The sequence below is a fragment of the Moschus berezovskii genome, chromosome 8 (assembly GCF_049115385.1).
Source record: "Moschus berezovskii isolate FMDL1 chromosome 8, NW_MosBer_1.0, whole genome shotgun sequence".
Lineage (NCBI taxonomy): Eukaryota > Metazoa > Chordata > Mammalia > Artiodactyla > Moschidae > Moschus > Moschus berezovskii.
In genome coordinates, this window is record NC_142467.1 from 102,550,594 (window position 1) to 102,566,658 (window position 16,065).

General features: G+C 39.7%; 2 protein-coding genes across 2 annotated transcripts; both read left to right on the forward strand.

Moving 5' to 3' along the window:
• Positions 1 to 1,212: 1,212 nt before the first annotated feature.
• LOC129559526 (olfactory receptor 7A17-like) lies at positions 1,213 to 6,859 on the forward strand. Its single transcript, XM_055431364.2, has 2 exons — positions 1,213 to 1,371; positions 5,918 to 6,859. The coding sequence occupies exons 1-2, from the start codon at positions 1,213 to 1,215 to the stop codon at positions 6,857 to 6,859; spliced, it is 1,101 nt and encodes a 366-aa protein (XP_055287339.2).
• A 7,817-nt stretch (positions 6,860 to 14,676) lies between these two features.
• LOC129557999 (olfactory receptor 7A10-like) lies at positions 14,677 to 15,546 on the forward strand. The gene has a single exon (XM_055428720.2). The coding sequence runs from the start codon at positions 14,677 to 14,679 to the stop codon at positions 15,544 to 15,546; it is 870 nt and encodes a 289-aa protein (XP_055284695.2).
• Positions 15,547 to 16,065: the final 519 nt, after the last annotated feature.

The following is a 16,065-nucleotide window of genomic DNA, read 5'->3' on the forward strand; positions in this document are numbered from 1 at the left end:
ACTCTAAAGCACATTTACATTTATGCAATGAGAAAATTTCTATTAGTTAAAAAGTTTGAATATCCTCAAACTGAATTTAAATTTCCTCTTCTACTTAAGATGAGCTTACAACACAGTATATCTTTCCCCAGGGGAAGCTAAATGAATAAATTCAGAAATGTAATCTCAGTTTTTTGAACAAAATTTTATTGGCTAAATGTATATGGTGTTGGTGGTGGTTTAGTCGATAAGTCCTGTCTGACTCTTCGTGACCCTATGGACTGTAGGCTTCTCTGTTGATTGGATTCTCCAGACAAGAATACTGGAATGGGTTGCCATTTCCTTCTGATCCACCTGATCTTCCTGGACCAGGGACTGAACTGGTGTCTTCTACATTGTAGGTAGATTACCGACTGAACCACCAGGGAAGTTGAATAAATATCTATAGCCAATTCCTAATGCAAGTGTAAAATTACCACACTAATGATTTAAATAAACACATTTATGCTCCTACAATTCTGGAGGTCAAAAGACTGAAATGAGTCTCACTGGGCAAACTCAAAATGATTGTGGTACTGGATTTCTTCTGGAAGCTATAAGGAAGAACATACCTACTTTCCTTTTCTGAGTAAATATTATAGAGGGAAAAAATTCCAAATATATACCTTACGATTAACAAATATTTCAATGTGAGGGACTAAATGACAATTCTTAACTTGTGATATAATTATGAAATTCCAAATGATTTTGGACAACGTGGCATGAAAATGAGGTGTGTAGAGCTCAAGGTTTATACCAAAGGAATAAAGTTCTCCTCCTTGTCCTTGTTAAAGAGAAGAGGAATTTTCTCTAGGCACCAGGGGCTGGGTCTCTACTACAAAATACTTTACAGACTCAAGGAATTTAATCTATGCAAGTGTGTAATGTAGTCTTAAATTTGGAGAAAATTTTAAGTCAGGTTTGGGATGAGGTGCAGGAAGTTAGACTGAATAATTCAGAACGTACATGAGGAAGGTCTATGATAATAAGCTGTGCATTCTCCTGACTCTAACCTGGTCTCTTGGAAACCCAGAATCTCCAGGATATTCCCTTCCATGTTCAGACTAGTGAACCACTGGGAAATCATGTGCTTGGGAGTAACAAGACAGAAATGTGCTGATGAGCAGACAAGGGGAGCTATAAATATCTCCTCTGCTGCATCCCTCAGCCTTCACAACCTTGGACTGCATGGGCATGGTAGTTGCTCTTGGAGTCCTAAGTCTGGCTGGGAGACTCTTGCCACCCTCCTTCCTGCTGTCTTTTGAGGAGCCAGAGCTTCAGTCTCCATCATTAACCATCCAGGAGGAGTTTGGAGTTCCCCTCAGTCACCTTCCTCTCAGAGTTCCCAACCAGGTGAGTTGGCAAGTCCGGGAGGTACTGCAGAAAAGCATCAGAGAAAATAAAATCCAAGAACATATCCTTGAGGTCACCTGATAGCCACTTTCTGGGCCCAACACTAAGAGATTGCTAGTTGTATGCTTTTCTGATTAACTAATTAATGTATTTATTTATCATGCTGAAAAGGACCTTTACAGGGGTGACTGTTGACTATTAAGTGAAAGTAACCCATTAGAGTCAAGAATGGCTGGTATACAGTGCTTCTAGTGAAAGCAGGATTTATATAAGGGGTTTTGCAGAAAAAGGAAGTTAATAAAAAGCATTTGGTGTGGAGGTAGTCCAGCGAATTGTGGGTATTTCTTTTTTTTTTTTTTAATTTTGAAGATGGGCTACTTTTGAAACATTTCTATATTTGTAAGAAAGATCCAGACCAATGTATTGCTTGCAAATATTACTTTGTAATAAAAGTTCATGATTCAGTAATGTCACATTATCTCTTTTCCACTCTGGGTATCCAGATTAAAAAATACCTTTTAGAATTAAAAAGCAGTATGCTAAATAGTTTTATTTGGCAATTATTTTCCTGTGAAGCAGAATACTATCTATGGATTACTTTTTCATTTATATTCTCTATTATAGTCTATACAAAATCTTTACATTTGTGCAGGAAGGGTTGGAGAATTTTTATTCTTGTTTTTGATTACATTGTTCCAAACAAGGAACTGCATGTGACTTCCCTGGTGGCTCAGATGGTAAACCATCTGCCTACAATGTGGGAGACCCGGGTTCAATCCCTGGCTGGGTTGGGAAGATCTCTTGGAGAAGGAAATGACAACCCACTCCAGTATTCTTGCCTGGAAAATCCCATGGGTAAAGGAGCCTGGTAGGCTACAGTCCATGGGGTCATAAAGAGTTGGACACAACTGAGCAACTTTACTTCACTTCAAACAAGGAACTGGAGCTTTTCTACCAAATCTCTGTTTAAGACTGAGTTCTTTTATGAATGTACAGGTGTATACGTAAGGGATTGTGAGTGTTTATTCATAGTGTGTGGTCGAATATATCACTTAGTCTATTCTGTTTTCTCTGTATTTTTCCTTACTGAAATATTGAGCTGTCACTTTAGTATTCTTGAAGATCTTTGATAGCAACAAAAATGAAAATGAATATTCTGTGTGTTCGGAAGCATGCTCAGTCACTAGGTCATCTCTGACGCTTTATGACCCTATGAACTGTAGACCTCCAGGCTCCTCTGTCTACGGATTATCCTGACAAGAATACTGAAGTGGGTTGTCATTCCCTCCTCCAGGGAATCTTCCCAAACAAGGGATCAAATCCTCATCTCCCGAGTCTCTTGCATTGCATAAACTTATATAAATCAGTATATTTTTATATAGGATGAAAATAAAACTTAATGCACTGCACTGCTTCTTCCATGAGTTTAAAAGACCTCCTCTTATATCCTTACATTTCCAAGTCTTTGGACATTTAATCTGTAGCCAGAGACACATGATGTTACTGTCAATTTTTTATTATATTATTTTGCTGTATAAGTTAGTTTTGGATTCTCATTCAATCTTGCTTCATAGGGTTGATTCAGTTCAGCTCAGTTCAGTCACTCAGTCGTGTCCGACTCTGCAACCCCATGAACTGCAGCATGCCAGGCCTTCCTGTCCATCACCAACTCCCAGAGTACTCCCAAACCCATGTCCATTGAGTCTGTGATGCCATCCAACCATCTCATCCTCTGTCGTCCCCTTCCCCTCCTGTCGTCAATCTTTCCCAGTATCAGGGTCTTTTCCAATGAGTCAGCTCTTTGCATCAGGTGGCCACAGTATTGGAGTTTCAGCTTCAGCATCAGTCCTTCCAATGTATATTCAGGACTGATTTCCTTTAGGATGGACTGGTTGGATCTCTTTGCAGTCCAAGGGTCTCTCAAGAATCTTCTCCAACACCACAGTTCAAAAGCATCAATTCTTCGGCTCTCAGCTTTCTTTATAGCCCAACTCTCACATCTATACAAGACCACTGGAATAAACTATAGACTTGATGAGAGGGACCTTTGTTGACAAAGTAATGTCTCTGCTTTTCAATATGCTTTCTAGGTTGGTCATAACTTTCCTTCCAAGGAGTAAGCGTCTTTCAATTTCATGGCTGCAATCAGCATCTGCAGTGATTTTGGAGCCCAGAAAAATAAAGTCTGACACTGTTTTCACTGTTTCCCCATCTATTTCCCATGAAGTGATGGGACCAGATGCCATCATCTTAGTTTTCTGAATGTTGAGTTTTAAGCCAACTTTTTCACTCTCCTCTTTCACTTTCATCAAGAGGCTTTTGAGTTCCTCTTCACTTTCTGCCATAAGGGTGGTGTTATCTGCATATCTGAGGTTATTGATATTTCTCCCAGCAGTCTTGATTCCAGCTTGTGCTTCTTCCAGCCCAGCGTTCTTCATGATGTACTCTGCATATAAGTTAAATAAGCAGGGTGATAATATACAGCCTTGACGTACTCCTTTTCCTATTTGGAACCAGTCTGTTGCTCCATGTCCAGTTCTAAGAGTTGCTTCCTGACCTGCATAGAAACCACTAATTCTAGTCTAATTGAATTCTTACTGACACTCTCTATATTATAAATTCTTTGTTCTTTTTAAACTTGTTTTCCTATAGATGTATAATCTATATATAATATATACATTTGCATATATATTCATATACTTTTATTCAAATAAATAAATAGAATTATGTGCATATCATACCCACTCTTCATATTTTAGTGCAGTCTTGTTTCCTCCTTGTGTCCACTGTTCCTTCTTACTCATTAATACCTCATGGACTTGCCTCCAGTCCACTAGTGTTTTGCTTATTCACTATTTCAATGTCTGCTGAATATTCAATGCTATGGTTGTGCTACTCACATTTTGAAAACTTTTGGATGTTTCACTCCTGGACACTCTTTCATACTTTCTTTCATCATTTTCCCCTTTGCACATTCACCTTGCAGCATCGGCTTCCTATTTATTGCTTAAACACCTGCACAAGCAGCATTCTCTTTGCCCTGTCACCCACAGGACTGAACGTGGAGACTCATCACCACTGAAAACCATTCTTTTGAAAATAGGAAGATGAGGCTAATATTGTTGCATATATTGTCAACCACCTCAGGAAGATAAATACCACTCTTCCCATTATTTGGGTAAACATGTCAAAATATAGAATGATTAAATTGCTTCTTATAGTTTAAATAGATACTATGTGGTAGATCAAAGATTTGATGCAAGGTTTCCTAATTTCAGAAGTCTGTGTTTAATACAATTTAGAAGTGTCGTTTACCATTTCCCTTTAAAATCCTTTCACTGTTTTTGAATATTGTACATTTACATTTGCAAGTTCTGGGTTTATTCTCTTCACTGATTTTACTAGTGGGATGTTGACTGATAGGATGACTTGCTATCGCAAAGATATAACTTTTTTCAATATGGAGATATATATTATATAATTATATATATAAGATATTATATATATATATTATATATATTCCCTGGTAACCTAGACAGCAAAGAATCTGCACCCAATGCAAGAGATCTGAGTTTGATCCCTGGGTCAGGAAGATCCTCCCCTGGAGAAGGGAATGGCTCCCTTTTCCAGTATTTTGCCTGGAGAATCCCATGGACAGAGGAGCCTGGAAGGCTACAGTCCATAGGGTCACAAAGAGTCAGGCACAATATATATATATATATATATATATATATATATACACATATATATTAGTTTTATTAGTTATCTGAGCATCAAGCAGATGTACAGAGAGCAAGGAACAATACACTGGATGATGGACTCCCCATGTCTTGAAGTTTAGTAATAGCACAGAAGTCACTTTATTTTTCAGCATCCTCTGACACAAACCTTCGTCACCCTCCCTCTTACATTCCTCTGAACACTGGCTTACTTTTGAGCTTAAATATCTAGAAAAAGACCTTCAGTATCATTGCAGGTTCTTTTACCTACAGGACATGTACATGATCTGATTAACTCTTGTCACCTCTGTGTCTTCCTTAAATTCTGTTTTCAAACATCATCTAGTTAGCAGATTAACTGAACTCTCAGTGAAAAATAAGTGCCATCCACTCACTTTTATACCTGCATCTTTTCTTTTTCATAGCACCTAACACCACTCAGCGTGGTATATATTTGCTTACAGTCTTTATCTGTGATTGGACTATAGGGATTTTTGAAAGGCAAATCCCAAGACAAAAATTCATAGACAGAGATGTCATAGAGACCCATTTACAGGATGAATTCCATAGCAAATATATATATTGGCAACCGACTCCAGTGTTCTTGCCTGAAAAGCTCCATGGATAGAGGAGCCTGGTGGGCTCCAGTCCATGGGAGTTGCAAAGAGTGGAACACAGCTGAGCCAGTTAGTATGCATGTATACACACACACACACATATGTAGCTTAACTTCAAACTATTAATTGTAAAATTCCACCTATTGCCCATTTGTATGAAAATTAGTCATATATATATATATATATTTTTTTTTTTTTTTTCTTTCCTAGTTGCCACATCAATCTTATGGACCTAGTAATAATACACAGATTTCAGAATTTCTACTTCTGGGATTATCAAATGAACCAGAACTGCAGCCCCTCATATTTGGGCTTTTCCTCTCCATGTACCTGATCACTGTGTTTGGAAACCTGCTCATCATCCTGGCTGTCAGCTCAGACTCCCACCTCCACACCCCCATGTACTTCTTCCTCTCCAACTTGTCCTTTGCAGACATTTGTTTCACCTCCACCATCATCCCAAAGATGCTGTGGAACATCCAGTCTCACAACAGAGTCATAACCTACGAAGGCTGCATCATCCAGATGTACTTTTTCTTACTGTTTGGGGGATTGGATGTCTTCCTCCTGACCATGATGGCCTATGACCGGTATGTGGCCATCTGTCACCCCCTGCACTACATGGTCATCATGAAACCCCGGCTCTGTGGTCTTCTGGTTCTGTCATCTTTTATTATGAGTTTCCTATATTCCCTGATGCAAAGCTTAATGGTGGTGCAGTTGTCCTTCTGTACAAAGCGGGTAATCCCCCACTTTTTCTGTGAAGCCAACTTGATGATCAAACTTGCCTGTTCTGACACCTTCATCTGTGACATGGTGGTATATTTTGTATCAGTGGTGCTGGGTGGTGGTTCCCTTGCTGCTATTCTTTACTCCTACTCTAAGATAATTTCCTGCATAAGTGGAATCTCATCAGCTCAGGGCAAGTATAAAGCATTTTCCACCTGTGCTTCTCATCTCTCAGTTGTCTCCTTATTTTCTTGTTCGGTCCTGGGAGTATACCTTACCTCTGCTGACACCCACAGCTCACACTCAAGTGTGATTGCCTCGGTGATGTACAGTGTGGTCACACCCATGCTGAATCCCTTCATGTACAGTCTCAGGAATAAAGACATTAAAAATGCTCTGAAAATATTTGGGAAGGAAACTTAAAAAGAGTTAAGTGTCCTGGGGCTGAAGAACTGCCATTGATTGCAGGGCTTAAAACTCAGAGCCATAAATGGTGAATTTTTAAAATTTCCTTTTGAAGGTAGAAGTTGCTCTTTCTATTTATTTCTGGAATTTTTGTTTCTTTGGCTTCCATTTATCTATACAAGTTAACTCATTTTATTAAGCTTTCTTCTCTCTGTGATATTGAGAGTCTTCCCCTTTGTTGTCTTCCTATTATTCCTAATTTATTTGCAATCTTGAAAAAAAAATATTTGGACATTCCCATTTATCTCATGGGACTGTATGCAATTCTTAATAATTTTTCTCAAATGAATAATGTAATCCCATGTAGTATTTCCTTAGGTTTCCTAAGAGTACTAGGTTGTACAAACTCTATGAAAAAACAAACTTGGCAACTGAGACAACTGATAAGTTCAACAGTTCAGTTGCTCTGTCGGGTGCAACTCTTTGTGACTCCATGGACTGCGGTGTGCCAGGCTTCCCTGTCCATCACCAACTCCTGGAGCTTGCTCAAACTCATGTCCATTGAGTTGGTGATGCCATCCAACCATCTCGTCCTCTGTTGTCCCCTTCTCCTCCTGCCTTCAATATTTCCCAGTATCAGGGTCCTTGCCAAAGAGTCAGTGGATAAGTTTATATGACAGGAAAACCTGAGACCACAGTTTTTCACTCTATGTCCACCAGTCATCGTGTATTACTAACTTAGCTACTTTTCATACTAATGTAAATTAACGTACAGTGTCTTAGAGCAGGTTGCTTGTTTTTATTCTCCTGACTAGGGTACTCCTCTTCTCTAACTCACCTTTGTGCACACAGCACCAATGCTAGCTCTTGATTAAAATCGATTATCAGATATACGTCTCCTAGTGATTTCTGCACAGAAACAGAACTTAGAATAAAAAGGTGAATTGATATTACCTTGAACTGTTGTTGTTGCTTAGTCACTAATTGTGTTTGACTCTTTTTTTGACCCCAAGGACTGAAGCCTGTCATGTTCCTTCTATTGATATTGCTGATAATATGGTTCCTCCTTGCATTGCTCTAAATGAAATAACTCCCTAATTTAAAGTGCTGCCATAACCACTAAAGGTATCATGATTAATCATTATTAGTATCTTTAATTAAATACCCCCTTTATGGTCAGAAATCTCTTCATCTTTCTGGTCAAAGAATGCCTCGAGCAAAAGCTTGAATTCCTGCCCAGGCATAGAAACCAGGGTCACCAGTTTTCCTACACAAAAATGCATATCCTTTCAATCGCTCTTGGTTACCTGGAAAGGAATCCCAATAAGATAATCTTTTTAATAGAGCTGTCTGAAAAGAAGTCATGAATGTTGTCTTCATATATGATAACAAGCCAAAAGTAAGCAGCAGGAGATTATTATCATTGCCCTCACTTCTGTTCACTTTGATTAGATATCAGTTAGCTAACTTTGGGCCAGATATCCAAAAAGCCAGGGATCAGATTCTACAGTGAAATGTTGTCATGAGTGCTGCTATTCTCCTCCTGAGTCTATCTGGGTCTCTACCCTGTGCTTCTACATCTCATTAATGATGTAGGATGTGGTCATGGAGCTCTTCTCTCTTGAACGAATATATTATCAGTTTCTGCTATTTACCTATTTTACCTTCCATTTTATTGGGAAAAAAAGTACATAAAATATGAACTGCCTTAATTTAGTACTAGAGTCCCTATATTTACATTTTCCTTTCTCACAGGCGGAGGAGATATCCACTACCACTGCTTAGTGTGAATCATGTACCCGGGGTTCAGGTTCCTCTTTGATCCTTGCCCAGCTACATTTTATTTCCTTCTAATAAGCTATTCTAATGAGCTATTTCAAGTCTTGAAAGATGATGCTGTGAAAGTGCTGCACTCAATATGCCAGCAGATTTGGAAAACTCAGCAGTGGCCACAGGACTGGAAGAGGTCAGTCTTCATTCCAATCCCAAAGAATGCTCAAACTACCACACAATTGCACTCATCTCACACGCTAGTAAAGTCATGCTCAAAATTCTCCAAGCCAGGCTTCAGCAGTATGTAAACCGTGAACTCCCAGATGTTCAAGCAGGTTTTAGAAAAGGCAGAGGCACCAGAGATCAAATTGCCAACATCCGCTGGATCATGGAGAAAGCAAGAGAGTTTCAGAAAAACATCTATTTCTGTTTCAATGACTATGCCAAAGCCTTTGACTGTGTCGATCACAATAAACTGTGGAACATTCTGAAAGAGATGGGAATCCCAGACCACCTGACCTGCCTCTTGAGAAACCTGTATGCAGGTCAGGAAGCAACAGTTAGAACTGGACAGGGAACAACAGACTGGTTCCAAATAGGAAAAGGTGTACGTCAAGGTTGTATATTGTCACCTTGCTTATTTAACTTATATGCAGAGTACATCATGAGGAACGCTGGGCTGGAAGAAGCACAAGCTGGAATCAAGATTGCTGGGAGAAATATCAATAACCTCAGATATGCAGATGATACTACCCTTATGGGAGAAAGTGAAGAGGAACTCAAAAGCCTCTTGATGAAAATGAAAGAGGAGAGTGAAAAGGTTGGCTTGAAGCTCAACATTCAGAAAACAAAGCTCGTGGCATCTGGTCCCATCACTTCATGGGAAATAGATAGAAAAACAGTGGAAACAGTGTCAGACTTTATTTTTTTGGGCTCCAAAATCACTGCGGATGCTGATTGCAGCCATGAAATTAAAAGACGCTTGCTCCTTGGAAGGAAAGTTATGACCAACCTTGATAGTATATTAAAAAGCAGAGACATTACTTTGCCAGCCAAGGTCCGTCTAGTCAAGGCTGTGGTTTTTCCCGTTGTCATGTATGGATGTGAGAGTTGGACTGTGAAGAAAGCTGATCGCCGAAGAATCGATGCTTTTGAACTGTGGTGCTGGAGAAGACTCTTGAGAGTCCCTTATACTGCAAGGAGATCCAACCAGTCCATTCTAAAGGAGATCAATCCTGGATGTTCATTGGAGGGACTGATGCTAAAGCTGAAACTGCAATACTTTGGCCACCTCATGCGAAGAGTTGACTCACTGGAAAAGACTCTGATGCTGGGAAAGGTTGGGGGCGGGAGGAGAAGGGGACGACGGAGAATGAGATGGCTGGATGGCATCACCGACTCTGTGGACATGAGTTTGAGTGTACTCCGGGAGTTGGTGATGGACAGGGAGGCCTGGCGTGCTGAGATTCATGGGGTCGCGGAGAGTCGGACACGACTGAGCGACTGAACTGAACTGAACTGAACTGAATAAGCTTATTTAGTCATGTACAGATGTGAGAGTTGGTCCATAAAGAAGGCTGAGCACCAAAGACTTGATGCTTTTGAACTGTGGTGCTGGAGAAAACTTGAGAGTTCCTTGAACTGCAAGGAGATCAAACCAAATCCTAAAGGAAATCAACCCTGAATAATTCATTGGAAGGACTGATGCTGAAGCTGAAGCTCCAATACGTTGGCCACCTGATGTGAAGAGCTGACTCATTGGAAAACTGAAAAAGACACTTATGATGGGAAAGATTAAGGGCAGGAGGAGAAGGGGCAACAGAGGATGAGAGGGTTGGGTGACATCATTGACTCAAGGACATGAGTTTGAGAAAACCCATGAGATAGTGGAGGACAGATGAGCCTGGCATGCTTATAGTCCACGAGGTCACAGAGAGTAGGACAAGGCTTAGTGACTGGACAACAACGATAGATTCACTGGCATTATTTACAACCTATAATCTGCACATACTTAAAATGCACTTTTTAAGAAAATATAGAAGTCTTACAGAAATAACAGGACATACTGCACAGTTCTTTTTATGTGTAGTTCAAGAAAGTTCACAATAACTCTAATATCATTTTTATGTAACTGTCAAAAATTTAATCTCCTGGGTCTTACTGTCCTTGTTTCTGAAGAAAATGTGGGATAGCAAACATAACTTCAGGCAAATGTAGTAAGAAACAAATGAAATGTGTGGATATATTTTGATGGGTCCAAATTAAATCTTTAAAGAAGACAGTCATGTGTATGTTTGTGTTCATTTATATGAATTTGTATTTCAAATAAACATATGCACACTGATTTGTACACAGTGTCATGTTTTAATTTGAGAGGAAATGTGTGAGAAAGATGGAGAGGATACATGTAAAAATAATGAATGCTTGAATGAATATAAAATCAAATAATGTAGAAAATTAGGCACAAAATATAGTATAAATGGTAGACAACAAATTAAATAATTACTTCTCCTATCTTAATGCCTCATGGTCCTCACAATCTGAGGCAAGTTTACATTTATGCCATGAGAAAATCTCTGTTAGCTAAAGAGACTGAATATCCCCAAATTGAATTTAAATTTCCTGTTCACACTTAAGATGGGATTATAACACTAAATATCTTTACCCAGGGGAAGCTCAATAAATGAACTAACAAGTGTAATCTCCATTTCCTGAACAAAATTTTACTGGGAAAAAAATGCCTGTATTCAATTTCTAATGTTAAAATAAAATTACCACACCAGTGATTTAAATAAATAATTAATGTTCTGACAATTCTGGAGTTCAGAAGCCTGATATGGGTTTCTCTGGACTAAAATCAACATGTTTGCAGGGTTGGATTTCCTCTGGAAGCCACAGGGAAGAATCTATTTCCCTGTTTTACTATCAGACTATCATAGGAAAAGCATCTAAATTTATTCATTACAATGAACAAACATTTCAATATGAGGGATCAAATCAGAGCTCAACTTGTGATATAATTAAGAAATTCCTAGTGCTTTTGGACAATGTGGCACCAAGGCAAGCTGTGCAGTGCTCGAGGTTTATATCAAAGGAACACAGTTCTCCTCCTTGTCCTTGTTGAAGAGAAGAGCAATTTTTTCTAGACATCAGGGGTTGTGTCTCTACTACAAGTCAATATTTGAAGAGTCAAGGGATGTAATCCAGGAAGGGATGTAATCTGGTCTTAAAATTGGAGAAAATCAGGTTTGGGTTGAGGCGCTTTTGGAAAGTTAGACTGAAGAAGTCAGCAAAGCGCATGAGGAAGTACTATGATAATTAGTAGTGGATTCTCTTGACTCTAACCTGGTCTCTTGGGAACGCAGAATCTCCAGGACATTCCCTTCCCTGTTCAGGCCAGCGTTCCACAGGGAAATCATGGGCCTAGAGGTTGGAGTAAAAAGAGGGAAATGTGCTGATTAGTAGACAAGGGGAGCTGTAAATATCTCCTCTGCTGCATCCCTCAGTCTGTACAACCTTGCACTGGATGGAATGTGGTTATTGCTGCTAGAGTCCTAAGTTTGGCTGGGAGACTCAGGCAAGCCTTCTTTCCACTGTCTTTTGTGGGACCAGAGCTTCATTCTCCATCATTAACCATCCAGGAGGAGTTTGGACTTTCTCCCAGTGATCTTCCTCTCAGAGTTCCCAACCAGGTGAGTTGGCGAGTCCAGGAAGTACTGCAGGAAAAGGTCCAAGAAGATCAAATCCATGCATGTATACCTGAGGTCCCCTGAGAGCCACCTGCTGGGCCCAGAGCCAAGAGTTTGCTGGCATTGACCTATAAAAACTGTCAAGTGTAAAATAGAGAGGTAATGGGAAGCTGCTAAATAATACAGGGACCCAAACCCAGTGTTCATGCTAATCTTTTTACATAAATTGTCAACCACCTTCTCAGGAAAATAGGGGCTTCCCTCGTGGCTCAGATGGGAAAGAATCTACCTGCAATGTGAGAGAACTGGGTTCGATCCCTGGGTTGGGAAGATCCCCTGGAGAAGGTAATGGCAACCCACTCCAGTATTCTTGCCTGGAGAATTCCATGAACAGAGTAGTTACAGTCCGTGGGGTCACAAAGAGTCAGACACGACTGAGTGACTAACACTTTCAGGAGGATGAATACCCCTATTCCCACTATTTGGGTAAAGATGTAAACTTTTTGAATGGTTCAGTTGCCTCTTGAAATTCAAACAGCTAATATGTGGTAGATCCAAGATGCAGTGCCAAGTTTTTAATTTCAAAAGTTGTTATTAATATAGTTTAGAGGTTTCTTTTACCATTTCACCTTAAAAACTCTCCCACTATTGTTTTATATTATGCATTTATTTTTCTAAATTGTGGATTTATTCCCTTTGCTTATTTTTCTAGTGGGATGTTGAATCAATAAAGTGACTTGATATCATAGTGATATCTCTTTTATCATTTACATATTTTTTCTGATTTATTAATTATTCTGGGTATCCAGGGGATACACAGAGTACAAAGAACACATGGACAAGGGACTCCCCGTGTCTTGAAGTTTTAACAACAGCAGGGAAGCCAGTTTATTCCTCAGCATCCTATAATACAACCCTTCATCACCTCCCTTTTACATTCCCCCAAACAATGGCTTAAGTTTGAAACTTGGATATCTGGGGAAAAAAAGACCCTCAGGTTTATTCACAGGTTCTTTTCCCTTAAGGACACACATGCCACCCTGATAACCACTTGTCACCTGCTGTGTCCTCACTGAAGTATCTTTTTAAATATCATTTTGTTTACAGGATTCCTGAATTCCCAATAAAAAATAACAGCCCTCTCTCTTATGAAAGTGAAAGTGTTAGTCGCTCAGTCATGTCCAATTCTTTGCTACCCAGTGGACTGTAGCCTGCCAGGCTTCTCTGTTCATGGGCTTCTCCAGGCAAGAATACTGGAGTGGGTAGCCATTCCCTTCTCCATGGGATCTTCCCAACCCAGGGATTGAACCCAGGTCTCCTGCATTGCAGGCAAAATTCTTAATCAACTCAGTGAACATTTCATAGCAGCTGCCACGACCTGGCACGAAATATATTTGCTTATATTCTTTCCTCATTCATGATTAGATTGTAGGACAAAGCTGAGACAAGAATTCGTAGACAGGGAAGCCACAAAGACTCCTTTAAGGGGATGAGATTCAAACTCTATGTGTGTGTGTGTGCGTGCACGCGCTTAGTTGCTCAGTTGTGTCTGACTCTTCTTAAACCCTCTGGGCTACAGCCCACCAGACTCCTCTATCCATGGGACTTTTCAGGCAAGAATACTGGAGTGGGTTATTGTCTATATATATCTAGATATAGATCTCTCTCTCTCCATCTATATATAGTTATATATATATATATAGCTTGCATATATTAAAGTTCTAAATGAAGCCATATATATATATATCTCAATGAGGAAGCCACTACCTAGCAATACATGTATATAAGGCTTAACTGCAAACTTACATGCAGGCTAAATTGCTTTTGTATATATATAGTTGAGCTTCCCAGGTGGCACCACTAGTTCTAAAGAACCAGTCTGCCAGTGCAGGAGACATAAGAGATGCAGATTCGATCCCTGAGTCAGGAAGATCCCCTGGAGGCAACCCACTCCGGTATTCTTGCCTGGAGAATCCCATGAGCACAGGAGCCTGGTGTTCTACCATCCATAGGGTCACAAAGAGTCAGACATGACTGAAGCGATTTAGCACGTGTGTAAGTTTGCAATTAAGCCATATATACAAGTGTTGCTAGGTAGTGGCTTCCTCATTGATATATATATATATATATATATATATATGGCTTCATTTAAAACTTTAATATATGCAAGTTATATATAGTTAATTAATTGTAATATTTCACCTAGTTAGTGATGCCCATTTGTATGAAAATTAGTCATATTAATTTTTTCTTTTCTAGTCATTACATCTACCTTATGGAACCAGTAATAACACAGAAGTTTCAGGATTTCTTCTTCTGGGATTATCAAAGGAACTAGAACTGCAGCCCCTCATATTTGGACTTTTCCTCTCCATGTACCCGATCACTGTGTTTGGAAACCTGCTCATCATCCTGGCTGTCAGCTCAGACCCCCACCTCCACACCCCCATGTACTTCTTCCTCTCCAACATGTCCTTTGTAGACATCTGCTTTACCTCCACCACCATCCCAAAGATGCTGTGGAACATCCAGACTCATAGCAAAGTCATAACCTATGAAGGCTGCATCATCCAGATGTATTTTTTCTTACTGTTTGGGGGACTGGATGCCTTCCTCCTGTCTGTGATGGCCTATGACTGGTATGTGGCCATCTGTCACCCTCTGCACTACACAGTCATCATGAACCCCTGGCTCTGTGGTCTCCTGGTTCTGTCATCTTATATTATGAGTTTCCTGTATTCCTTGCTACAGAGCTTAACAGTGGTACAGCTGTCCTTCTGTACAAACAATGAAATCCCTCACTTTTCCTGTGAAACCAGTCAGATTGTCCTACTTGCCTGTTCTGACACCTCCATCTGTGACATGGTGATGTATTTTGCAGGAGTACTGATCGGTGGTGGTTCCTTCACGTGTATTCTTTACTCTTACTCTCAGACAGTCTCTTCTGTATGTGGAATCTCATCAGCTCAGGGGAAGTATAGAGCATTTTCCACCTGTGCATCTCACCTCTCAGTTGTCTCCTTAGTTTACTGTTCAGTCCTAGGAGTGTACATTGCTTCTGCTGATACTCACGGCTCATATTCAAGTGCAATCACCTCGGTGATGTACACTGTGGTCATACCCATGCTGAACACTTTCATCTATAGTCTCAGGAATAATGACATAAAAGGAGCTCTGAAAATATTATTTACAAAGGAAACTATAAAAGAGATAATTGTCTTGGTGTTGAAGAACTGCTGTTGATTGCAAGGTTCACAATTTCATTTTTTTTTTTTAATTTGGCTGCACTGCATGTGGGATCTTAGTTCCCCAATCAGGAAATGAACCTGAGCCCCCTGCACCAGAAGGCAGAGTCTCAACTGCTGGACCACCGGGGAAGTCCCAAGGCTCACAATTTCAAAGCCATAAATTGTGATTATTTGAATCACATTTTGAAGCTAGAACTTACTCTTTCTATTTATTTCCAGAATTTTTATTTCTTTGGCTTCCATTTATCTGAAAAACTTAACTACCATTATTAAGCTTTCTTTTCTTTGATATTGAACCTTTCCCCCTTTTTTTGTCTTGCAATTATTCCAAGTTTATTCCCAATCTCAAATATTAAATATTTGGAGAATCTCATTTGTCTCATGGGACAATATGAATTTCTCAGTACTTTTTTTCCCTCAAATGATAAATATAATCCTGTTATGACCAACATTGATAATATATTAAAAAGCAGAGACATTACTTTGCCAACCAAGGTCCGTCTAGTCAAGGCAA

Excerpts from the sequence above, each read along its gene's own strand:
- LOC129559526 (XM_055431364.2), top strand. The coding sequence starts at position 1,213 with ATGGTAGTTGCTCTTGGAGTCCTAAGTCTGGCTGGGAGACTCTTGCCA. Across the intron at positions 1,372-5,917 it reads CTCTCAGAGTTCCCAACCAG|TTGCCACATCAATCTTATGG; the intron begins GTGAGTTGGCAA and ends TTTCTTTCCTAG.
- LOC129557999 (XM_055428720.2), top strand. The coding sequence starts at position 14,677 with ATGTACCCGATCACTGTGTTTGGAAACCTGCTCATCATCCTGGCTGTC.